This window comes from Euleptes europaea, chromosome 14, assembly GCF_029931775.1.
Source record: "Euleptes europaea isolate rEulEur1 chromosome 14, rEulEur1.hap1, whole genome shotgun sequence".
Lineage (NCBI taxonomy): Eukaryota > Metazoa > Chordata > Lepidosauria > Squamata > Sphaerodactylidae > Euleptes > Euleptes europaea.
In genome coordinates, this window is record NC_079325.1 from 27,405,437 (window position 1) to 27,431,795 (window position 26,359).

The 26,359-nt window shown below is 41.2% G+C and overlaps 1 protein-coding gene across 1 annotated transcript in view; it reads right to left on the reverse strand.

Annotated features, from left to right (window-relative positions):
* Positions 1 to 26,359, reverse strand: part of NSD3 (nuclear receptor binding SET domain protein 3) — a 78,609-nt gene that overhangs the window by 8,602 nt on the left and 43,648 nt on the right. Inside the window, exons 9-19 of the mRNA XM_056860223.1 lie at positions 25,007 to 25,052; positions 22,991 to 23,121; positions 22,180 to 22,308; positions 17,568 to 17,694; positions 16,516 to 16,713; positions 14,282 to 14,455; positions 7,012 to 7,161; positions 3,996 to 4,156; positions 3,201 to 3,205; positions 1,224 to 1,426; positions 553 to 665 (exon numbers count right to left, since the gene is read on the reverse strand). Of these exons, the coding sequence (XP_056716201.1) occupies positions 553 to 665; positions 1,224 to 1,426; positions 3,201 to 3,205; positions 3,996 to 4,156; positions 7,012 to 7,161; positions 14,282 to 14,455; positions 16,516 to 16,713; positions 17,568 to 17,694; positions 22,180 to 22,308; positions 22,991 to 23,121; positions 25,007 to 25,052 (1,437 nt within the window). The remainder of the gene's footprint in view (positions 1 to 552; positions 666 to 1,223; positions 1,427 to 3,200; positions 3,206 to 3,995; positions 4,157 to 7,011; positions 7,162 to 14,281; positions 14,456 to 16,515; positions 16,714 to 17,567; positions 17,695 to 22,179; positions 22,309 to 22,990; positions 23,122 to 25,006; positions 25,053 to 26,359) is intronic.

A 26,359-nucleotide genomic window follows, 5' to 3' on the forward strand; every position in this document is an offset into this window, starting at 1 on the left:
TTGTCCTTTTTATATAAATTCAACAGCAGCATTTGCAAAAAAACAAAGAATTCACAAACCCTCAACCCAAAATAAACACCCTCCATGCCAAAAAAACCCACACCAAAAGTTATTTTATGATAAAAATAAACAAGATCATTTGAAAAACAAAAAAAATCCTTAGACAGGAAAAGCCTTTTGCCTTAACCAAGACAATAGGGCTCCTGTTGTTGATATGTGCATTTTCTTAGTGCAAGTAGGGTTTCTTTGTGGCTGCTAAACTGTGATAGATTAGCAGCCAGTTTACATGACCTTACTTTTCAACACACAACAGCCTGATTATATGAAAGGGCTATCAAGGAGAGAGATTTACAGTCACATTACTGTAATGCCCAATAAGGGAGGCAAGCTTATCCCAGCAAACCCACTACTACAGTCACCATAAGAGATCATATGTACAGTCCTTAACATTAATCACAAATGGCAAATTGATTCTTTAAAGCATCCCTCTGTGTAAAGCCTAGTGCAACATGTGCCTAACTCATCCAAAATTAAAACAGAGAAGGGACTCACTTTAATATGTTTGTAGGGAGGGGGTTTTCTCGAATTTCTCTCAATCTCAAGTGCTTCTTTGCTTTCTCTTTGTGCTTTCAGTTCCTGGAAGCGTTTTGCTGCTTCTTCAAGTGCTGTATGAAGGAGTCCAAAATGGGAGAGTTAGTGTTAGCAGCTGGTGCTGAGGGACACTTCACAAATAGCTGAGATTTGGTAATCTATAACATCATGCCCTAACAATCTCATTTTGGACCGTGGCTGTCACGTGATTAAAGAAATTTTAGTTGATTATATGTTTAACTGTACAAATCAGCATGAGAAAAACAATTTGAGGAGGGCGTACAACATGCTTTCCTTGGTTTAATATAATGCACACACTTTTTCACAGTAGGCATCATCTTGCAAGAGGCACTCTCTTGTGTATGAGAGAGGGACTTCTCTTATAGACTATATCTAACATCCAAGTATACTACTAGATCAACTAATTCCAGGAGAAATGGGACATTCTGCCAGAACAGGCGTTGCTCACAAGGACAGCAAAAGCATTTTAATTAGCATTCAAGGGAATTAAATAGAACTTGCAGTTTCACATGGACACAAAACAATTCCATGCAATTCCATGCAATTTTGTGATGGTAGAGGGTTTTTTTTATTATTACATTAAACCACTATAAAATTGTGTTTAATTTTACCTTTCTTGAAGGTCTTGTTAATACTAGTTTGCCCCTCGGCAAAGCTTTTGTCTCCTTCAACATAAGGGAATACTCTGCCCTGGTGTACCCAATAGTAGTCATGTGAACCAAAGAAAAATACTGGGAAGTCCCCGATATCATGTTTGAGGCCCTGTATGTTGAGAGGAACAGACCTGGGGTTGCAGATCTCAGCTGGCCACCACCTAAAAAGCATGGAGAAAGAAGAAAGGAGGGAAAAAATCCAAAGAAATTATTTATAAAATAAAAGCAGATCATTTAGCTTTTAGCTCTTAAAGCATAGCTGTGTTAGTTCAAGAAATGCTATTTCTAGTGTACTTAAACAGATATGCTCCTAGCACTTGTGGAGCGTTTCATCAAGCACTGGATACTGTGCAACACCCTTTCATTTCAACAGGGCTTGCGCAGGAACCCCACATGAGAATGCATATCAACCTCTGTAAAAAAAAACATAATTCAGCCTTACAAGGGAGTCCACCAACATTAATGCTGTACAAACATTTTACCAAGCCTGTCTGCTAGTTTCTGTTCACATTAATCACCAATGTCCTGTGGCACATTGGTGGCCTTGCCACAAAGCAGGGCTGATGGCATCAAACACTAATGCATAGTGTTTCATTTATCAGAAGAAGTGAACTGGGGCTCACAAAAGCTCATACCCCCCAGAAATTTTGTTAGTCTTTAACATGCTACTGGACTCTTGCTGTTTTCTACTACTACAGACAAACATGGCAACCCATTGTACTCGTGTTTCACTAAAGATGCACAGAGACAGATTATATTAGTATATCAATGGTTTTCGGGCTATACTGCAGGGAATATTGAAAATCAAATGTACTAGCTGAAACAGAATGAGAGAAAGGTCTGTATATCAGTGGAAGAGTTCAGGTTTTGCGTGAGCAAGTTATTCAGGTCAGTTCATGGAGACTTATTTTAAAATGGCTAGGAAAGGCCATTTAAAACCGGCCAGAAAAGCTGCTACCAGTCAGAGAACACTGGGTTAGACAGGGGTAAATTCCAGGAGTCAAGAATTTGCTGTGCCATTTCATTCAGCACTAATGACATTTCAGTGTTGCCACTATAGTGCAAGAAGGATACTGACAAGTTGGGAAGGATTTGCAAAAACACTTTTAATGATCGAAGCTCTAGAAGACCAGTCATATGAGGAGAGGATGAGGGGATGAAGAATCTTTAGCTTAGAGAAAAGACATTGGGGGGGAGTGCAGATATGTCCACAATTTTCAAATTAAGCAGGATCACAACAATCCGGGTTACTGCACTTGTATTCCCAGCGATGTATTAAGAGTTTGAAAACGTTATTAAAAATACTGTTCACACTTTGTTTGGCCCCTTTAGCTGTGAAGACGTCTTCCAACCATTTATAAGCCGTGGTATCCAAAAACCCTTTTAAAGCTATGTTTTTTACAACATTTTCAAACATCTTAATACATCGCTGGGAATACCAAGTGCGGTAACCCCCAATAAGAGAGCAAAGGGGGAGACATTTCTTATCCTAACCACTGACGATAACAAAAAAAAAAATTAAACAGCGAGGCAGACATATATTAAACATTAAGAATAAGCTTACTCATTAGTAAAAGCAGCAGAGTTATGGAATATCCCTAGCTGGGTTATGGAATTGTTCTAAAATATATTTTTAAAGGAGTAAATAGGCACCTGATGGGCAACTTTTCCTGTCTTAGGGGTGAGGACCAAGAGGAGTTATTTTTACCCCATGGTGGTACTGGCCCTAATCATGCAGAATAATATTTTTTTATCTCTTATTCTGAACACAGGCTACCAAGTGTTGATCAAAAACCTCCACAATAGGGCCTGGCATAGACGAGGCCTATTATTCTACAAACCCAAGTTTGCTGAAAAGTTCTAAACATTAAAAAACAGGGTTAAAATAACCCCAAAACAAGAAAAGTGCTGTGTGTGCTTGCACAGACAACATACAGGACCTTGGCCAACAGGGGTAAGGGTGGCTGCTGATGGCAGCAAAGAAGAAGCCCAGTGGGCAGGGAGAGAGGTGGCCAAGTGGGCCGGGGAAAGAAAAAAGGTGGGTAGTGGCAGGAGCTGCTGCAAACCAAAAAAGCCAGGTGGGCAACCAGGTGGAGGTTGGGAGGAGGAAGCAGCAACGCTGCTCTCTTTCTGTCTCCAGCTTCTTCTCTACTCCATCCCTGCCAGGGAGAGAAGGTAGACAAACAGTGGCAGCTAGCAGGAGGAGGTGACACTGCTTCTGATTTGGACTTCTCCCTTCCCCAACTTGTGTTCTTGCACAGGAGAGAGGGCAGGACAAGTTGACAATGTCACTGCTTTCTCCTTTATTATGCATTTAAGGCATGTGTGCAAGAAAATACATGCCCAATGGAAACCCTTCCTTTCCTATTCTTGGTCAGGCTTTGATCCCCTATTTACAAAGATGAAGAAACCATGAGTTAACTTATACAATAGCTGTGAAAACAGGAAAGTAGAGTGAACAGTGCTGGGCCTCAAGGCCAGGGTTGAAAGCCATGAAATTCCCTGAGGGATCCTGCGCTAGTCTCCCACTCTGTCTCTCTTTCTCTGCCCCAGCCTATCTCACAGGCTTCTTGCAATGATAAAAGAGGAGGAAATCCCCCATATATGTTGCACCAAGCTCCATGAAGGAAAGGCAAAACACATATGATATAAAGTAAAAAGTCCAAAATATGCTGTATGTTGAAGTCATCTACAAAGTAAAACTAAAAGTAATTTTCATTTGGCTTTAACTTGCCTGTAATTTCCAAGCTTGACCCAAACAATCTGCTTGTATCGTAGTTTCTTGCCAGCTTTACAGTCATTGCAGTTCCAGGAGCCGTCTGGCATCTCTATGTTAAGACATTCCGGGTGGAAGGATGCGGGACATGATTCGCAGCATAACAACTTCCCACCTTTAAACAAACAGTATTGCTTACTTTGTAGTTAGAGGCACCAGGTAGAGTACCCATTTCCCCAGTTTTTATTTTTCAACAATAGTTGAAAATAGAATTGTTGTTTTATACAATACAAATGGCAAACATAAAGGATCAAGTCAGAATTACAATGCTGGATTAAACACACATAGTCTTGTTTGATCAGTTTTGTACAAACAGAACTCCCAATCCAAGCAATAACACTATTGGGTTGGTTTTTTTTTTTTTTTTTTGATAATCCAGCCAAGTTGGCAATCAGATGTATTTTCCAAGAAAGAGGAATAAATCCTGTGCAGGTTTTATCTTTTCTGAGATAATGTAGCAAATGCCAATATTTCAGACAAATGATTGAAGACTATGATATCAGTTTTAAACCTGCATTGCCATGACTGGATCCCTTAGCAATCAGTTAGTGCATAGATGCAGCCTATAGGTTGATCAATTTTTTTCTGTTTTAAAAATAATGTCACAAGGTACTGTAGAATTTTTAAATTGCGGATCTTTACTGATTCTTCAAGTTGAAGCTTTCCTGACAAAAAGGCCTGGTGCAGACAGACATAGTTTCCTGAGCTCTCAACCATTTTTAAAATTTTTTTTAAGACACTGGCTACAATCACTTGCACCCTACTTCTCCACTCCTTATGTACTCCCTTCTCCCCTCCCTTTTCAGCACTAACCATAGTGCAGCAGTACATCTACACTGATGTTAGCTTTAGCCATGGTTAGCTTCCAATCAGTATGTGCTGGAGTTAAGAGATCAGGAATGTTACATTTGCACTGGGTGTCTGCCTTTTGCATTATAATCTCATCAAGGTTAAATAGTTATGTAAAAAGTGGAAGATATTTGGAGGTGGGGATCAGTGTTTGATTTGCCTTTGGTTATGTTTTCTCTGGGCAGCAAACACCTTTGCTAATCTTAATATAAAATCATAAATGCATTTTACTTCTTCAAGGAGGAAGAACCCTCAAAATTTAGAAAATAGCAAGTTATTTTTGAGTATCAAAGATAATTTGGATTCTTATTTTATAACAGGCTGTCAGAAAATCTTGTCCACCTATAGACTTTCAAACCTGTAATTGCACTGATTGTTACAGAGCGCAAAAAAGAGCTTGTTAAGCAACAACAAAACCATTACTATATTTCCTCTGCTACGTATGTAAATAAGCCTCAAAGTCTGGCAATCCCATAGATTTCAAAATCCCAGAATTCATTCTTAAAAGAGTAAACTTGATTTCAGAGGAAATACAGCCCCAATCATCGAAACAAATGCCCAAATATGGTAAAAGATGTGAACAAAGCATACAAAAAAAAAAATGCACACACAAAATTCAATGCTAAGCAATTAAACTAGGCTCTTGTAATGCATTAGTAAGATTTGCTGAAGCTAAGCGGAAAGAGGGCTCAAAATAATTTTGATTGTCTCAAGTTTCACAGTGATGGAGTCCCACCTATGTACACTGCAAGTGATCGATTTTGGCCAGACAAGTCAGGGCAGCATTTCTACATACAATTTTTGAGTGTTCCAATACTCAGAGATGACACGACTGCTTTCTGAATTGCACAGATACAAGATGTTTCCTGGATTTTATACCAGTTAAATAATTACATGAAAACACTAAGGGCTTATGAAACATGACAGCCAATGCATGGATGACCAACAGACCTGGAAAAGATGCCTGGTGGGTAGGGCAGATAGGATCCTGCTCTCCTATGTGGCAAGCTCTATCTATTTAGAACTGTTGTTATTTTCTTGCAATTCTCTGAGCAGAGCAACTGTTACGTGTAAGGTTGCCTCCTAGCCAGTTTTGAGCTGGCTGGCTTATTGTCTTGGCTGAGTTGCAATGTTGAGAAAATGACAATTTGAATTTCCAAATAACTAATCGCTAATTCCACCACCACCCACCCCAAACAGGTGGCATCCCAAGGATATTATGCAGTTATGTGAAGTGACCAGAATTTGTTTTAAGGCTTCCTTCTTAAATCCTGTCTACAACTGTCCCTTGTATGCTGTTTGAAGGACAAGGTTTGCATGAAGTTCCTTAATATGCCCACCCAAGTGCCTTGCATTCATGAAGTTGGGTCTGGAGCAACAACTGCTTGGGAGGGCATCTCTATGGATGTAATAGACAGGTTCACCAGCCAAAACTCAAGTGTCTGCTTGAGACTTTTGGTTTTCTTTTGAACTACCAACATAGTACTAAAGGTGACAAAGCCCTGGCCTTTTCCCCTGCTATGAATAAAAACAGTTGAGGAAGGAGATATCTAGGCAGCAGCGACTAAGAAAGGGGAATATCAAGGCCCAATTCAAAGCTCTAGCAGCCCTACCTGAACACCTGCTTTAAAATGGACCACTACAATAGCACAAACCATAGCAGCTGCATGTCTAGCCCCCACATGTTGCTGCTGGGTGACTCTAGGCAATCCCATTCTGGTCACAGAGTGGGGTTGCTGAGTGAACCAGGCCCTAATATTACCTACCTCGAGTGTGGTTTTTAGCTATTACATACATACAACACAAAGACACAAAAACAGACTCTATAAAGATGTTAATTCCATCTCATGAGCTAAGCAAGTCTATCAGATTGGCTGATAAAGTGCCCACTCACTTCTTGAGCAAAATTTAGCAAGATTAATTATTTTAAGCCCTTTTGTAATATTTTGCCAACATGAATGCACACTCACAATAAGCGATGAGTGAAGTTTACCAAGCGCAACAAGAAGGTGCTGGATGAGAGCATACAGAGATTGATTTAATTTAAAAAGGCAAACAAAATAGAAAGGAAAAGCAGAAAAAGTGAAAGAAAATTAAAGAGAAAGAAGCTATTTTGGTTACCTTTCTCACATTTCTTTTTGGAAGCTGACGAAGAAGGAGGAATCATAGGTAATTTCATCAACTCAGCACGATTTGATTCATTCAGTAGGTAGTGGGACTTATAGGCATATGAACTGAACAAGGGGTCTGAATGATCCTGCACTATCAGCCCTATATGAAACAAACAGAAAGAAATGAGTTGCAATGAAACTACCCATGATTCCATAAGGAGAAAAATAAAAATAAAACCAAATTAAACACCTATTATGAATACATCACTTATGCTTTTAAGTATGAAAGAAAAGATGATGTGATGAGAAAAAGAAAAAGTGACAGAAAAAAAGATTCTATGTCTACTAAGAGGTAGTCACGTTGAACAAGATGACATCCAAGCCTAAGAGGAAAGATAAAGTCTAGTTCCAAACTGAGCTGCACCTGCACTCTATTTTAAATCCGCATGCTTTAGGAGAGGAAACTAACTGTGAAGAAGCTATCAATGTCATCAACAGGGACTAGGATCTTAAAGTTATGTGCAGGCTGTTGCATGAACTACAGACCTACCCAGGCAAGCTTGCCAATGTTGTAAATCCAACAGTATAACTATATCTCTTGCTATGCAATTCAGCCCAGAATCAAACAGCCAGTTCAGACATTATTCACCACAGGAAAAAATCTCAACTGGTTTAGATAGCTGAGATGTTTGTCCTCTGGCCCCTTTTTATGGCGACAAAACATCTAACAGTCATCTCCCTGTCCTGATCCCACCCCTTCCCATCCTTGGAATAAATGACGGCTTTTTTTACAATATTGGGGTGATCAATAAACAGCCTAGATCAGATGTCATTTTTCTTCATGGTGCACAGATGAGACGTTTTAAGGCCCATTGCCCTACTTTTCACTAGTTTGGGAGTCCTTCCCTGTAAGCAATATTTCAACCCGTAATTTTTCTTTCTTAAATTTTTATCAGTGTCCAGTGAGAGCAGGCAAGACCTTCAAAATGCAACGCTGATGTAAATCAACAATCCCCCCCTCAAAAAATGGTTCTGAACAACAACTATAGTGTTAACTAGTGTTAACTACAATTAACTCTTAATTGGCCAGCTCAAGGAAAAGTTAGTGGGTTTGGCAATTCTGTAGCCAAAGGCCTGGCAATTTCTCCCTGCTTCTGTAGCATCCGTCAGCGCACCCTTTTCTTCATCTTTGCAGAGATTCAGGGTGCGGACAGGCCATCTGATTGCATGGACTCAAACACTGCCAAGGATGCAATCTTTGAATTTTTAAAAAGCAGCTACATAATTGAGATTATGAAGCTTCTGCATGTGCTTAACAGAAGTGGTCTGGGTGCGGTTTATATAGAGATGTGGCTGTTAAATCCTTCAATGTACCTCTCTAGTGCATAGCTTTGCCTTCCTTTCCCAACCCGACATTCAACAGAGACCTCCACACAGAATTCTGCCAATAGAGGCCTTCATACAGAATTCTCACTTTTAAAATCATATGATTTTACTGCAACACAATGTTGAATATATCAATACCAAATGTTGGGTTCTTCAACAAAGGGCTAAACTAGACATTACACTTCTTAAAAGCTGCAGGGAACATCTCTTTAAAAATGAGCGAGAGCTCAATTCAGCTGGGAACTGAGGCGTGGGGGGAAGAGGGGCTCCTGCCTCCCCATGGCACTGTTTTCCTGAGCAACAAATGGCATCCAGGGAGTTATTTCACTCTTTTTGTAGGCGCATGTACAGTATTCTATGCATGTGCAACTGTATCTCCCTCCAGCGCCCTTTCAACTGGAGAAAATTGTGTGTGTGTGTGTGGGGCGGGGGGAGAGATACATGGACCAGACTCTCAAAAATGTAACCCCTAACTTGGCCCAGAAACACATGGTGCCTTGACAAAATTGATCATGTAAGGTCCGGACTGAATTGTTCTCACGGATTCCAATAGGAAGGGTTTGGGGCACTCTAGTTGTTCAGCAGGACAGTGAGACACACAAGATTACCTAAAGCCAGGAACAAGAAAGATCCACTGGGTGGAAAGACGTTGCTCAAGTGTTTCTCTTCTTCCTCATCTACTCTATGCAACAATGTCAACAGGGGGTCTCTAGTGCACTTGTATGGCTTTATGTTGACATCCTTTAGTTACATATATGTAAGGGGGGATATCTCAGTGCATTAAAATCCTTAGATTTTCTGTTGGCCTGCTATATCAACTTCACCAAGAGTTCAGCAGCCCACAGGCTATGCATATCTACCAGGTCAACCGTATAATGCCTTATTTTGATAGCTAAAAGCCGTTTTACTTTTTAAAAGCATGCATTGTGAACTTTTACCTATTAAATACAACTGTCAAACATGGTAACAGAACATTTTAAGCAGGTTAATATTCAATGAAAGAAGCAGGAAACCTTTCTTTTTGCTCCCAATTGGGATAAAGCTCCATTGTAAACCTTCATACAGCCAGATGGCTTGCTATACCATGCCAACTAAATTGCCTTCAGGAAATTTTCAGGTTAGCAGTACACAGAAGGCTTCATACAGTCATAGAAAACCGAAGCTCACTCTCAATATGGGGGGGAACAGAATCTGAAATACCCCATCTTTGCAAGTGATACTTTTAAACTAGCTATGTGTTGGGTTCAGACTGCAAGGGTACAAATGAAAGGCTTCACCAGTGGTTCCCCTTGCACCACAGCAAATTGTGGAACTCCTTCACCGAAGTCCAAACCTGAGGCCTTCTGAGAGCATTACAAGATCTACCTGTTTGGGACGGACTTTGAGGCACCTGAGCCTTCAGAATGAGGTGGGCTATAAATCCAAACTAATGTGAAAAAGTTGCTTCTTTGTTTTAAAGCAAGGGTTTAGTTACAGAATCCCCAAATACTTTTAGCTTATGGAAACCAGATTAGTTTGGCCAATTTACAAACGATTTTTTCCTCTCTATGTCATACTTGCCAGAAACAACGAGAAATGTCAAGCTTGTAACTCTTTTTGCTGCTGTCAAGAATTTTTGGAAAGAAAAATCCTCCCCTTTTCTTTTTGTCCTGCATGTCATTCATTTATTTTTAATGGGTGATAGGCAGTATAACATTTTCACCTACAGACATAGATTGCTCCAGCAGACACAGCTTTCTGAAAAGCAATGATCCTGACGTACTGTAGCGGCTAAGAGTATGAGCTATTGATCTGGGAGGTCCCAATTCAATTTCTGACTCTTCTGCAAACTCACTAGGTGGCCTTAGGCAAGTCTCTCTCTCAGCCTCAGCCCCCCATCTATACTGGCTTAACCTACAGGGCTCTTGAGAGGGTTACAGCAAGATAATAACATGAAGTGCTTTGAATATGGGAAGTGCCACATTACAGATGTGTTATGACGACTTTAACGATAGTGCTCAAAAACAGTTAGCCAAATAGGAAAAAAATCTATCCCACCCCCTAAAATGTACAAGAACACCCACTTGCCCTTTATGTACATATCAATGTACTTAAATGATGTGCCAGACAAAGGACTTGCCTAGAAATAACTGTTATTTGTACTAGGCAATCAATTAGCTGTAAGACCACTGTACAGATTTAAGAATTAAAACATGTTATTTGGGAAGGGCTCAAGAACTGTTGTCACAACACACAATCAGTGGCGGACTGGCCAGGGGGTCAGCTTGCCCAATGGCAAGTGGGCCCCTGATGAAGTGGCCCCCCTTAAACATTAGACAATATGTTAAAAATGTTAATGACCTTTTAGTAGCTTGAAAATATAATAGAAGTTCCAATACTATTACTGTAGGCAACTAAAATTTTAATTGTACCTTTTCCACTTATGTATTTTTTGCAAATTTTATTTATTTCTTATAAAAAATAAATAACAGACTTATAGTTGTGGGTGGGCCCCCTTTGTCTCCTGGCAACCAATATTTTTAGACCCAGTCCGCCACTGCACACAACTGTAACAAAATACAGTTCTGATAGGCTGTATCAAGAATCCAACATTGTTATAGCAAGTACAGCTCATCTAAACCTTGGCAGTAGCTCTTTAGCCTTCAATTCAATGAAGATTTTCTGAAATGCACTCTCTTAAATATGCAAGGAGTCTTCTAGCAATAAGAAGTAATTCACAAGTGTGACGGGCAGGTTAGGTTCCACCTCTCCCTAACAGCAGCCAATGGGAACTGATGGAATGTTGGTGAGAGGGACAGTTGAAAACAGCAGTTAGTTCAGTTGGGAGGGACACCGGCTGTGTGAAAAGTGAGCAGCTTTAATGCTGAATGGGAAAATAACAACTTGTAATGAAGAATCTCCAATGCCTAAACAGGGAAACAGTTCAAAAGTCCAATTGAAAAGAAATTTTGTAACCTCTACCTGATTCCTTCTAATGTTTGGTTCAAAACCATAAATAAACATTTTTTTGTTTGTGTGATTATTAAATAGGACTGGGCTACCCTGTCTGGTGATGTTTCTCTGAGTGAGAGAGCGGACCTGGGATGTGAAATGGTCATGGCTCGCTGTTTTAAAAGTGGCAAGACTGGTGGTGAACTGGTGAACAGCCTGACCTATCTGTAACCCTGAATCTGTGGGACAGAGGTTATGGAAGGTGGTAAGGACTCTGAGTGTGCGAAAAGGGGCATCACAACAAGCTTGTCCTATCCTCCACAGATATCACAACACACAAATTTTTATTCCCAAGTCTGGTGTCCAAATGTAACTACTCACAGCCAATTCACCAATTACAACAGCCAAGTGGGAACCTATTTAAGACACTTATCTTAAATAGTTAATACGCAGTTATCTCTACATGCGTATTAACATCTGAAAGTCCATTCACACATTTTGCCACTAGAAGCTGTTTTTACCATAGAGCTTTTGTCCAAACATCAGAACATCACCACGTCACCAGCGACATGACGACATCACTTCCGGTGTGCGCCGTAAGTGATGTTGCTGCGTTGCTGGCAACAGAGCCCTAGGCCTCAGTTTGCTGCTGGTAAGTCCCCCCACCAGCCAGCTGAATGGTGCTGGGGGCCCCAAAGTGGGGAATCCCCCACCCCCAGTGGGGGGGTATAGGAACCCTACCTCCTGTGGCAGCCATTTTGCAGCAGTTTTGTCACTGTGTCCATCACACTGTGTCAGAATTCTAACAGTGCCTGCAGGCTCAAAAAGGCTGGGAACCCCTGCCCTAGCACAACATTTGCAATACCATCCCACTAGCAGGCTGAAAGGTGAGTTGTGTGGCCTTTAACTACTATTTGATGCAAAGACCTATTCTGTCTACACAGTTCTATCCACACTGAGTGACTGGCTTTAAGCATTAAGTAGCTCATTCTCCCTGGTGAAGAGCACTGCATCTATTAGAGAGCCCATGGTGAAGCCTGTTCTAAGTTCCAAAGTTTTGTAGCTGTTTGCGAGCCCACCTCAAGCAAAACTGAAGACCACAAAGCTAAGCTGAAATCAATGGGATTTATTCACAAGTAATGAATTTAGTTTTGGGAGTATAGCATGATATTTGAACACGAGCCATTTTTCCTTAGAAAGTTCTGCCATGGCCAGCCACTCCCCCGCCCAACTTGTGTACAGCTACATATAACATCTCCAAACGTTAAAAGGGACTCCATTATGAACAATACAGGTTTGTTTTAACGCTAACCTCACTGTGACCACTAAAGTAGCCAAGTTCACACGTACTCAATATTTCTGGTAATTTTTAATTCAGAGACCTAACTATAGCAATTATCCCCCCACCAATTATTTTTTTAAGAACTTTGCACTTGTAAACATGAAAACGAAGTCAGAATTAAAGTGGGAGTACAAAGTGACTAGAGGCAACCTAAGCCCTAATAGGTCAAGGAAACTAGAACATAAAACATCTAGAACTCTTATCTGCACATATGGTCACTTGCCTACATCTGTGACTCAGTTTATGTAAATCTACATTTAAGTCCATTTTAAAGCACTGAAAGGGATTAAGACTACTCCTTCACTCAAAAACGAAACTCCCCACACCAATGAACCAATGCTTGCTTTCACACTGTTCCAAGAACCCCCTTTCTCAAATTCTGCACTCTAAAACTTACAGTTTCCCTCTGAGCCTTTGGACGCCATTCCTCTGGAAAAAATTAAATTTATTTAGACAGACAAGAACTGTGTCTACTGGTTACCTCAATGCTCCATGTCAGCTGCAGTTCCTCTCCTGCACAGAATTTGCCCCAACATTAAAAAAAAAACTCTACCACTGTTCTCTCCCTTGGGGGGGGGAGTATGTATTTAATCATCTATCTTTTTGCACAAAAATAAAACAGGGTGGGGTGTGTTTTTTGCCTTGTTTTTAAGCTGGTCATCTTTTACTGTTGAAGCTTTCAGAAAGACTTCACTAAGCAATATGCAATGATAACAAATTCTCCATTTGCTTGGCAGTGGAGTCCAAGGCATTGTAGCTGTATGCACTCTCCTCATTTCAACACGGCAATCAAAACTGCAATAAATGGAGTTTATTGAGCATCAATGGTTGGTAGATGCCACTCCAAATCACCACCAGTACCCACTGAACACAAACAGAAGGTCCACAGAACTCAGTTTTTTACTAGTTCCTTTGCAATGAATTCCATAAATGCTGGCATGACCTTTGCCACCTAATATTAGAATACGTTAATGTATGACACACAAGCTTTTTCTACATCTATGCTGCCCACACACTGAATACAGCCAAAAGATTGAGTTACTCTTCTTAACTAAGACCGCCTAACTTTAAAAGAACGAAAATTGGAACATGGGTCGGATAAGCCTGTTGAGGATTCAGAACTGCTGGAAAAGTTCATCCATTAAAGAGCACTGAAGATTCTCTTCTCAGCTATGTCTAACAGGTTAGAGTGGTAATTCCTCTAAACTGTGTCAAAATTATTTTATATAATTTATCAGTCCAAGCTATGTGAAAAGGGACACTTTCTGATTGACAAACAAACCCATCTGAGAAATGATCCACCAGTTTTGCTGAGAATGACCGCGGATTCCAGTAGCTGGCATCAGACACTTCAGAATTCTACACCCCACACCACCCCGACATAACTAGCAGCAGAAGATTCCTCCTTCGGTAACTTTCCTAACGTGTATTAATAATGGATACTGATGACTAAAATGCTACTGGGAAAATCCAGCCACCAGCACTCGTAGGTGCTTCCCCCCACCCCCGTCAAAAACAAAAACAAATCCCAAGGGTGGGGGAATTAGCAGTTCAGTTTTTAACAAAGTCAAGGACTGAACACCAGAAATATAAACAGAGGAAGACAAAAAACAGAGCTCACCTCTTGCACAAACGAAACAAAAGCCTACATTTACAGCTGATGAAGAGTGATTGCTCCTTTTGGAATGGTTACTACAGATGAGAATGTGGGATGACACAAACAAACTTCCTGCAGCAATACAGCCATCTCCAGAGTGATAGGCAATGGGGCATCTCAAACATCTCACCATGCGACCTGTTTCAATATAAAACGCACCATATGACAGTCCATTTAGAACACAGTTCCAGACTTCAAAGCCTACCACAAAGTGTTATTTTATTTTAGCCAGGATATATCCATTAAAAGAGATGTTATGGAAAATCAATTACATTTTTGCACTCCTAAGGGTGCCCCTCAAGACCGAATGCTTAGCTCTGGGTAACACTGATGCTGACAACAGGCAGGGTTGTGTAGGCTGCTATTTCACAGAAGTGTAGAAAAGATTCAAACTTCAGTTTCTCAAGAACTACAGTTTCTATTTTTAAAGCCTATTTTTAGCCCTTATAACTGTGAAGATATGCTTTATGCTCAAAAATGTAGACAATGCCTGCTGAATTCTCAGAAGCCAGAAAGATGGCCAAACAAGATTTCCAGTGCTTCAGTGGCCTGTGTAGTTTTTTCCATACGGTAATGACTAGCACAATCAAAACAACCTAATCCTCCAAAAAATTAGTAAAAAAGGTAAATAATAAAAAATTGTTCAACTAGCATAATGTATAGTTTTCAGAATATGGATTGCTTATGTGCAGACCTGAAAATTTTCTGTTTAAACACAGCGTACACACAGAGCTGGCCATTAGTTCCTTTTGCATTAAACTCTGGGTTACACTGATTGCAGTCATTGCAAAAATCAGCCCACTTCTGAAGAATGGCTACTTTAAAATGGCAATTGTTAAAGGATGCATGGCAGGTTTCCTAAAGTTGGACTGTCTCCTAGTTTGTGCCTGCATGTGGCTGGGTCAAGGAGGAGCAGCTGCTGAGTTATTGTATGCCCCTTTCTTCACTTGGGTTAACAGTAACTGACAGAAGAGCTACCTCTTGGATTGGATCTAGCAGAAGATTTCCATGTGCACTAGAGCCCCTGAAGAAGCAGAAGTTTACTAAAAGACGACGCTGGCAGCTTGTGCTACGTTCTGCTTATTGTATTCCAACCTGCATTTCCAGCTGCACAAAAATGACAGGATCAACAAATACTGTAGTATATCTAGCACTATGGCTTGCACAAGTGGAAGTGCACTGTGTTCCCATATCACTGGAGCCAACCCCCTTGTTTTGCAGACCCTCTTTCATTAACACATCAAACATATGCTAATCACCAGTGAAATTTTGCTTCCCTTCTTTAATCTGCATGCGTATATATATATATATATATATGTATACAAACAAAATATGACATTGCATAGCGACACACATCTTCCTTTCACTCCATACAACACCAGTATCCAGGGATCTATATTCTCTGTATCAAAAGAACCATACCAATTTGAAGAGATCTCTGAAATTAGAATAACTCACTATATATATCAGCAAAATACAGCCAAAGGCAGGCTGACATGCTAATGATATTTTCCTCGTTGGAATGAGTTTGTTGTGCTACATTTCTATATTTATGTGTTTGACTGTGAATCTCAGGAGGATTTTAAAATTTGGCATTAGCTCAGCAAAGCTGTAATTCTGATACATGAATAGGTAAATGCATGACTGACATTACAATTTTGTTCCTGTGAGAACTATAACCCAACTGTTGCAGTCCAGCCCAAGTGTGGGTTTATGTACACCTTTATCACACAGAGGTCTAGTTGTATCCCACGCTACTTGTTACAGAATCACACCCAAAGGAGTTTTGCTAGGTAAAAGTATATGCAAATCCACTCTCATTATCTGGGCAACAGGTTCCAATATCATGAAGCTACTGAAGGAACTGGCAACAACCTCCACTACCCTGACTCCATACAACGGGAACACAAAACAGTACATTCCACAGGGTAGCCTTGTACCTTCTTCAGAACTATGAGACTACTGTGGTGCCCCTTCCCATTAATGGCAGCTATGAACAGAAGGCAGTATGGGCACCTTGTTCAGATAGGCCACTGTTGGGATCTCCCCCACACCTCCCTACTCCTAACACTAATTATAGGATCAAGCTCAATAGGATGCATGGTAACAGTGGCAGTCTAACTATCTTTGGGTACTTGCTATAAAGCCCAAGATACTCTGCAGCTCCTTCTTCTCCAGAGTGAGAGTTCTGTTCTTACCTTTGCTCGCTTTATGAATATCCTTGTCCATGGAGCAGGCAGTGCAGCAGTGCTGTGGGCAACGGAATCCCCGGGACTCAAAGACAGCTGTGGCAAACTTGCGGGCGCAGGCCTCGTGATAAAATTTACCACAAGCATTGACAGAGCAGCGTTTCACATCTTTGCCAGCAACCTTGCAGGAAAAGCACGTATGCTGCCCTGTTTGGGAAGGGAAACAAGGAGGATCAGCTTGAATATAAACAGAGCTTATAACAATAAAGCAACAGTGACAGACAAGAGTTATCCTAGGTCACGATACACTTTCTGAGCCATAGCTGGCAGGAAAAGAACCCATTACATATGCCAGCCAGCTACCTATCTTCAGCACTGAGGGGGAGGATGACAACAGCCCACCAACGGCCCTTACTCACTGAGAAGGGAATGCTACTCAGAAGGAGGAAAAGGCTAGGAGAGACTAATTCCCTTCAGTTATTATGCCACAGATCAGCATCCAGACAAGGAAACCAGGACAAGTGTAGTAAAGAGGTGTCCAACATGCTGTCCATGGGTGCCATGGTGCCCACTGACACCTTTCCTGGTGACGACAAAGAGTTTTTAGAAAGTGGACAGAGCCACGTGGGGCTTCTGAACAGCAAAGCTTCTGATTGGCTATTGGAGATTTAATTGGCTATGCAGATTTTTTAAAAATGTTGCTTTGGCAGCAGCTGCAACCACAGTACAAGTATCTTCACTGTTTGACTGAAGGTAAGCTGCGGCAGCAATTTTGTGTCTGGCTCCACCTCCTGTGGCCAGCAGTCTTCGTATGGCAGTCATTTTGTTGCTACACCCACTATGCTGTGCCAGAATTCCAAAGGTGCCTGCAGGCTCAAAAAGGTTGGGGACCCCGGCGTAGTGTATTTTGATAGGGAAGAAAACAGAAGAAAGCTGATATATTTGCTGGCAAATGCTTCAGAACAAGAATGTCTAAAGTCAAGTTGAACAAGTTGCAAGCAGCGGTCTCCAGCACTTCCAATCAGCAGGATCTCGGAGACAAAAGCCATCAATTGACTTACCATTTTTGCACTCCTGGCAGACAAACTTCCCATCAGGCTGTGAACTCAATCCTAGGCATTCTGTATGGAAGACTCTGTAGCAGTCGCCTTCACAGGACACCAGAGACTCACCGGAGCTCTCACAGATCTTAAAGAAAATAAAATAGTGAGAGAACCAAGCAACTACCAGATGTTTTAAAGATGAGGAAGCCAGAGAATGCCAAAGCAGAAGCTTCCTCAGGCTGACACTGCACAGCCCACGTTATCTCTAATATACCTATCCTGAAGCCCAATTCCAAGGTTCCATCGAACATATACTGATGTGACCAAGAAACACAACCCAAGATGCAGTTATACTGATGAAGGTGCTGGGCTATGTAGATAAGCTCCCTGTCAAATGCTGGGCCCTCAGGGGCAGGAAGCAAGTTTAACCTCAGCCTCCACCTTTAGTGGTGTGCCTAAATGTACCCCTTTATCTCTTCCCATATAAGTGAGTGGCTACCAATCACTTCTGCAGAGAAAAGTAAAGTGCTGCACTTGAGGAATCGAACCATCCATTCTTGACAGAAGGTGGTCTGGCCCACACTGCCCAGGTATCCAGCAAGGGGGTGCTATACAACTGCTACTCCCAAGGATCCAAGGAATATATACACTCTTCCTCCACACATACCTCACCCATCGTAACAGGCATTCTGCTAGTTCTATGTAAAGGACAAATTGTAGACCGGGGACAAAAAAGGGACACACTGTTAGGAACCTGCAGTTTGTACCTCCTTCTATCATGTGAATGTGTTCAAACTGCACACAGATCAGTTCCTCATACTGTCCTCTAGCCCAGAGGTCCTCAACATGGTGCCCGTGGCAATCACCAACACTTTTCCTGGTGCCTGCCAAGTGCTTTTAGAAAGTGGGTGGGACCAGGTGAGGCTTTTGCCCAGCAGGCCTCCTGTCCTCAACCCGTGGTGTGGCCACTGGAGATCTGATGGGCTGTGTAGATTTTAAAAAAATTGCTTCTGTAGCAACTGCCACCACAGCACAAGGATCTTCATTGCATGTGAATAAGCAAGAAAATACTTTAAAACAAGATGTTCATTTTAAAGGTCATCCTGTTCTGCACAACTTCTGTCTCAAGTGTTGAAGAGGTACTAGAGTTATGCATAACCTCACTCTCTAACATTTTGTGGTTGGCTCCGCCCCCAGAGGCAGCAATTTTTTTAGGGGCGCCCACAGCCCTTTGTCACAATTCCAAAGGTGTCTGCAGGCTCAGGAATGGCCTTAGCCATTTCATAGAATTCATGCTGTTCACAATGGAGATTATAAAGGGCACTTTTCTCCACACTTTTTATGGATCAGAAAAGATTCTAATGTATTTCAGTGAATGAAAGAACCCATGATTAGAATTTCTTCCAGATTAGTTTAATGCCAAATACAAAGATGTGCTTCTATGCACATGATGCAAATGTAACCAACAGGGTCAAGGTAAAATCCTTTCATAGCCTCTGCACCTTCTTGCATTGTTAGAATGAATCATGGCTTCACTGTATGACACAAGAAAATATGGACATCATGTGGCTTTAAAATGGAATGTATGCACAGTACTTCCAACTCTGCCAGTTATCTGGAATGTTCTTACACCAGCAATGGCAATACAATACCTCAAAGAGCTACTGTTGCTGAGACAATCTATATCAGGGGTCCCCAACATGGCATCCATGGAACCAACACCTTCCCTGGTGCCCACTAAGTGTCTTTAGAAAGTAGATTGGGCCAGGTGGGATCTTGCCATCAGGGCTTCTGACTAGCCACTGGAGATCTGAACGGCTGGCTGTGCAGGTTAATATAATGTTGTTTCAGCAGCAGCTGATACCAGAGTATTGGTTTTATTCTCTCTCCCAATTTATTTTTTAAATTACCTCTCTTTTCCCCTGCACCTGGACTTTCTCTGTGTGCACGGCTCTGCCTCTTGTGGCAGCCATTTTGTGGTTGCACCCACCACCCTATGTTAGAATTCCAAAGCTGCCCACAGTCTCAAAAAGCCTGGGGACTCCTGGTGCATATGATGCTATGAACACCTTGAAATGTGCTATAAAAATGCATAATAACGTATCAGCCACCTTTAACATAATTAGCAAACAGGATTTCCCTTTGATTCTATGATAGGAAAGAACGGGTAGTACCCTTTTATTGATTACAGCTCCCTTTTCAACTTGGTTCTCTTCAAATCCAACCCGACTGATGTTCTACAGGCATAAACAAGAAGCACTAGATTTTGGGCTGGGGACACTCATTTCCATGTCTTCCTACCAGTGAAGCCTAGCTCCTAGAGGCCCAGGTTTTGGAGCACTAGAACACACACACAAAGAAAACATTTCTGCTACAGAACTGTTTTCCTGCCTCAGCATCGAGCGCAGTCTTCCCTTTACTTCCCTTTACAGTCTTCCCTTTACTAGGTCATCTGTTTATAACAACAATTACTTGACTTTGTGACACAGCTTGTACTAGTCCTGGGCTATTATATAATGCTTCACACCTTTTCCCTACTGTCAAACTCCAAGGGCTGCCATTTCTCAGGTTTTGTCCACAAGACTCAGACTTTGGGAATCACTGTCAAGAACTCAGCACTGCAGGCTGAAACATGAGAGATGTCAGCTGAGCTAGCTCACGCACTTAATGACTTCTTCTAATAATTCAGTGCATGCCCACTTATGATTACACATGCATACTGGAGATAATAATCTAGCACTAATAGCTCAACCACATCTTTACGCAGTTTTATTTCCATATTATAGTTTCATGGTTTAGTGGGGTGAACAGTCCAGTTCACTTGAAAGCCCCACAGTAATCACAGATACCACATGGTGTAACTACACACAATCACAGATACCACATGGTACAATTTCCAGAGGTGTGTGGAAGTACTACCATTAGTATGGCTATTCAGTGAAACATCACCAGGCCCTGCTACATGACTCTTGAGGTTTAGGATGTTGGACCTGACAATCCTATTCACTCTCCATTCCTCCTTCTGTGCACATTACCCCCACTACAGTCTTTTTAATTCCTTCTTCAACTTCTAACAGGATAACATGCACACAATATTACCCACTCTCCCATTTTGTTATTCACTTAGAGGCATTTCCAAATCTTTGACTCTTTCCCCAAGCTACTGTTCTCTTAATGCCTTCATGGATTGTCTATGAGATCATCAAGAATCCTAATGAATAGCAACTGAGAGCTTTTGGCAGGGATTCTCATCCGCCTTTATGCCTGAGACACATCAATGTTTAATTCTGGATGTAAACTTAGAGGCCTAAATTAGGTGGAAAGGCAAGATTTAAAAGTTGGTTTTTTAAAAATGAAAGCCACTTAAACCTATTTTAAGACTTGCCTTCACATGCTATTTTGCCCATTCATTGCTAAACCAAGAAGTGTTTGCCTCTTGGCAGGAGCCAGCCTCTACAACAAATCAAATAAATGATTCACTAGAGATAAAGTCAGGCAGAATAGTTCTAATGTAACAAGGAGGTCAAGCTCAGCTGGCAACCATCTGCTAGTAAAAGGTAATTTACTCCAGTGTGAAATATCAACCTCCCTCAAAAAAGCTTCAACAAGCACACAATGTCTTAGTAAGAAAACTAAACTGATTGATAAAGGTGTAAAAGGCTTCAATCTTTTAAAAAAATCTCTTAGCAATTAGTCAAGTTGTAGACTGATTAAAATATAAAGCAAGGAAATTCTGAAAACTTAAATCTCTGCTGTGGGGTGGACTATATGTAGAGGTTATCTGATGTATCTGTATTCTGAGGGAATGTCCCTTACAAAAAAAAAAAAAAAAAAAGCCAACAACTCCTGGCAGTATAGTACATGACGAACTCCCACTATTTCAGACGACTGCAGACCTACAGAGCCTAAGACTCAAACAGACTAAACAGAGCTACATCACTTAAGTCAAGGGTGCAACTCGACCAATGTTTTGTAAATTTTTACAATACACAATAATTTACAGGACTAATACGTTTAGACAGAATAAAAACACAAAATCAATATGAAGAAACTGCCCACATCTGAGATCACCAGACAGCCTCAGATTGGTTCAGATGACAAGCCAGTGCTTGAGGATTAACAAAATTTGGCTACATTTTGGTCAGTAATAATGTAGCTTTCTGTGTTTGCTTGCTGTCATCTGCAAGCAAGAAGTCTATTTTTGTAAGGTAGCCACAGCCTTTTAATACAGCAGGAAGGATCTCATCACAGGCACTCACAGCAGTAGGGAATCTGAACAAGATTCAATGTCATAAGTGTTCCAAAACAGAGAAACAATGAAGGTAGAAGCGTATTACAGTATCTGCCATTTAAAGCACTGGGCAGTATTAGCTAGAGACCCTAAGGAGGGCAAAGCCATTTCTTGATGAGAATTGATCTGCATTAGCTAAATAGCTTTCAAACTCATGTTGGTATTTTAATATAACATACCATGGTGTCCCTCCATCCTAATTAACCAGGTTTTACATCAAAGATTGATAGTATGCATGTTTATCTGAAGTATGTCTCACTGACTCAAGACTTGTTCCCAGGTCGGGATGTATGGGACAACAGCCTTGATCTCTCTAGCCCATTCACACATTTCACCTACCTGACACACAGTGTCTCTCTTACTCGTCCCAGAACCTCTTCTTGATAGGCTAGAGTCCACGGACTGTACATCAGAAGCATCAGCATCTGCTGCAGCTGAAGGACTGTCTGACTGCTTTCCAAAGCTACCCTGAAAACGAAAACCCACAACTGTTTAAAAGATTACCTATGATTAAGGATTACTCTAAATGCCACTATATTTAAAATCCAGCTTCATATACACTGAATTTTTAAGAACTCTTTTAGCTCTTATTCTATGTCAACCCAGATGCACTTTATAATTTCCAGACACAATGTTTAGGGGAGAACACCAAACTATGCTTAAAGGGGGAAAAACTATACTAAAGTGACTCAAATTATGTGACAAGAAACATGGATTCTGCAACTTGTATAAATTATGCAACTAAAGCCAATTTCTCTGATTTTGCATAATTTATTTTGCTAGTCAAGGAAGATGAAGGAGCTGAAGCCCCACTTTAGAAAATTTTACTCAGCAGTTCTTCAGAAATGTCACTAGTCAAAGCCCAAACTTGGAAGTATCTTTTTGCAGCCATAAGGGCGAGATGGACCCTTGCTTTCCTCAAATAAACACTATGATCTTTAGGTAGCTGAATCCTGCAAGATGCAGCATTGTCTTCTACACTACTAAAAAATCACAAGTTACATGGAACCCTGTTCATTTCCGCCCCTTCTCTAATCTATTAATTGGCTTTCCCACTTTCAAAGGAAAACACTATGATTTTCAAATCAAGCGTGACTTCTATTTGCCCATTTCAAACCCACAGCCCACAAAGAAACTTCAGATATTTTACCTGTAAGTCATTAAGTCCTCGTGAATCAGAGTCAGATGTATCTCTGTATGCTGAGCTAGTCAGTTCCACATCTGTTGAGGCACGACTTCTTTTCTTTAGAGGCTTACAAGAATCTGAAATCTCACTGGCACCTTAATACAATACACTGGAATTAATTTTAAAGATCTCTCAAACATATTAACAATTGAGTGAGACAAAAGTGGGAAGGGGGACAGTTCACAGGACTCCATACTTGCTATAAAGCTTTTTTCCAAATGAATCTAAACTATGCCATCAAAATAATTCATTCACGCTATCTAATAGCAAACTCAATGGTCCCAGGCCTATCAGTAGTGAACTGACATGGGATCACCCACAAAACATCAAAGGCTTCTGCAGAAACAAGGGACTCTACAGGTATGCAGTAAAAAACATAGGTTTGTAAACTGAAAAACAGCAACAACAGCAACAACAACAAAGCAGGAGAAAATAGAAACACCAAAAGGCCCAAACACATTCATTGCCCTTCAGGAGGCAAAGAACACTGAGGGCAATTGAACATCAATTGAAAAATAGAAAGAAAAAAGCAAAGAAGAAGGGAGAGAAAAGTGGCCGGAGTGAGTCTTTAACAGAATACTTCAATCAAGTACCTTTATTGGCATAAAAACAGAATACTTTATCCAGGGGGTGAATCAGAAATAAGTCTGAGCCTGCCCCCATTTCCCCCCACCCCTTCCAAAACATTATAAACAGTTAAAAGTTTTGATCCCTTTGAAGTAAATTGATTGTGTGGGGGGAGGAGTTATTAGGACTGGAACAGAACTGCTTCCTCTGATCCAGACCACACACCCTGCCTCAAGGACTCTTTCAGTTAGGAGCAGGAGTCTCTAATAGCCTACTGTATCTTGGAAGAGATAATTAGGGTCCCAGCACATGTACCATTAGGTGTGCATCCCTCAATCCCAACCTCCCCCAGTTCTCGCTTACAGCCTGGGGATGGAGGGGTAAAGATCCCCTCTCCTCCATCCTTCTTTGCAGTATGATTTAATGCCACATGAGCAGTTTTCTGCTCACACATACACAAGCTAATTGCAATATGGTAGTTGTGCCACAGAACTAGACTGCTGAATTTCAAGAGTACATGAAGAGCTCAGCAGCCAGGGAGTGAGGGAATTTCACAACCCCAGGCGAGACCAAGGCCATATTCTGCTCCACCAATGGACCATCAACCACTGGAGTGGGGGAGGCTAACTATCTCTTCCATGTTGTCCACTTCTCTGTTTGCATCTTGACAGAGCCAGACTGGAACCCAAAGACTTTAAGCATACCCAAAGGTTTGAAATTTGAGAAAAAAATTGTGTTTGAAGGGAGACCTCCCTGCCAAATAGCAAACTGCTCTGGATAGTATCCTGTTACAAAAGCAGTTTGCCATGTGGCACAGAAGGCTGACATGTAGAAACACAAGCCCAAAGCCTTCACAGGCATGCAGAACCAGCTGCATGACTCTCCTACAGCCAACTCCCTCCAAGCACTTCCAAATCAATGCAAGGCCCTATCGTGTTAACTGTTATTGCTAGACGGCGAGAGAGAAAACTTCAGTTTTTAACTAACTTTTCCTAGGAACTTTACATTTGTGCTGCAAGCCCATGTGATCAATGACTCTAGTTATTTCCCTTTTAATTTGGTCTGCTTGTTGGTGAGCTGTGAGAAACAGGGGCAGCCAGCAAGCCACTCTTTTGTCTTGAATACTTGGAAGGGATTCAAAATGGCTTGAGAGTAGGACAATGTTTGTGAAGGCCTGCCTTATTGCCCTAAGTAACTGCTCCTGATCTCTATAAAGCCACATGAAAGCTACCCAGTAAAGATGATTTGGATCCCAGTCCTACACTGCAGAGCAACCTGTTGTTAGATCTGGAGCTAGAGCACCTACAACAGCAGGTGACTGACTCACACTTACACAACATGGAAAGGCACTGATGAGCAGAAATGAATGGGGCTGTACTCCCGAAGATTTGGTTCAGTAGCAGCCAGACTTACCTTTCTGCAATCCAGTCTTCACTGCTGTTTGTGGGACTGTTTCTACCTGTTTGGACAGGAAAATGAAGAGTTACTACAGGAATTTCCTGTCCCCTAGTATAAAAGAAGAAATTTAAATGCAAGAAATTAGCATACAGGGGGCCCACGCTGTCAGCCCAGCCCATCTCCTCCCGCACCTTCCAGCCCGCAAGATTCTTCTGTTCCACCTGTAACGATTAAATTGCGGGTGCCTTCCCTGAATACCAAGTGACATGGCAGGTCGGCGTTTACTTCAAATCATTCCTTTTTTGTGCATAAAGTGATGGGATGGCTTTATCTTTGATCCAAGAAGCAGGCGAGGGTTTTTTAGTATCCAAGCCTTGGGCTACAGAAAACCCCCACAATGGCTAAGAAAATAGAGAGAAGCGTGACACTCGGATTACATGTGATGCAAAAACTTACTGCCCTGCTTTAAAAAGGCGCTTCCACCCAGCAAGCACTTGAGCTTCTGAGGCCCTGGGCTGTTTCTCTGTATAGAGTGCTGCAAAGGCAGAGAAGGACAGGAGGCAGAGACAGTGCATTGCAGGCCTCTATACAGCTGGAAACGTAACGTCGGAACAACGCTTAGGCAGACACGCTGGTGACCTGGCGAAAACACTTCATGCCCCGCCCCCCTTGATCAGTGTCTCGGATCCTACATTGGAGAGTAATTTTTTTGTCAGAGCACATGTGAATTTGGTGGTTGCAAGAAGTTTCTGCGCTAAAATCATGCTTTTAGGCTAAAATCCATAATTTGAAAAAATAATAATCTCCACAGTGTTGGTTACGTATGCATGTAAGAAACACGTTTCATAAATATTTATTAAGGATTATTCTATAATTTTTTAAAAATATTTTATTTCATTGTACAATGGATAAAAACATACAATAGAAGGATTTGTATAGGATACAATTGATAATACAAATATAAAATCTAGACAATCACTTGTATTTTTTGCTACCACTCACTGCAACAGAATTAACATTAAAGTCTCTCATTTGTATTAAATTCCAGTTATAATTTTCAAACCAAAAAGATGCAAAGTAAATTTGGAAATTCACTGCAACAAAGCTTGACTCTGGGAAACAAGTATGGTTGTGAAATCCTAGAGATACCAATATGCCTTTCTGAACACATAACATATCCAGGCTTCTGCATTACAGTCCATGGCTGACCGTTATGTTTTCCTAGCCAAACGTTTTTTCCTGGAAAAAAAACAGCACAATATACTATGTTGTTTTAGTTAGCTACATAGTATAAAGCAGGCAACGCTATTTGGGAATGGTGACATGAATTGTTGGTTCTTGCACCACGGTTAATTAAAACTATATACC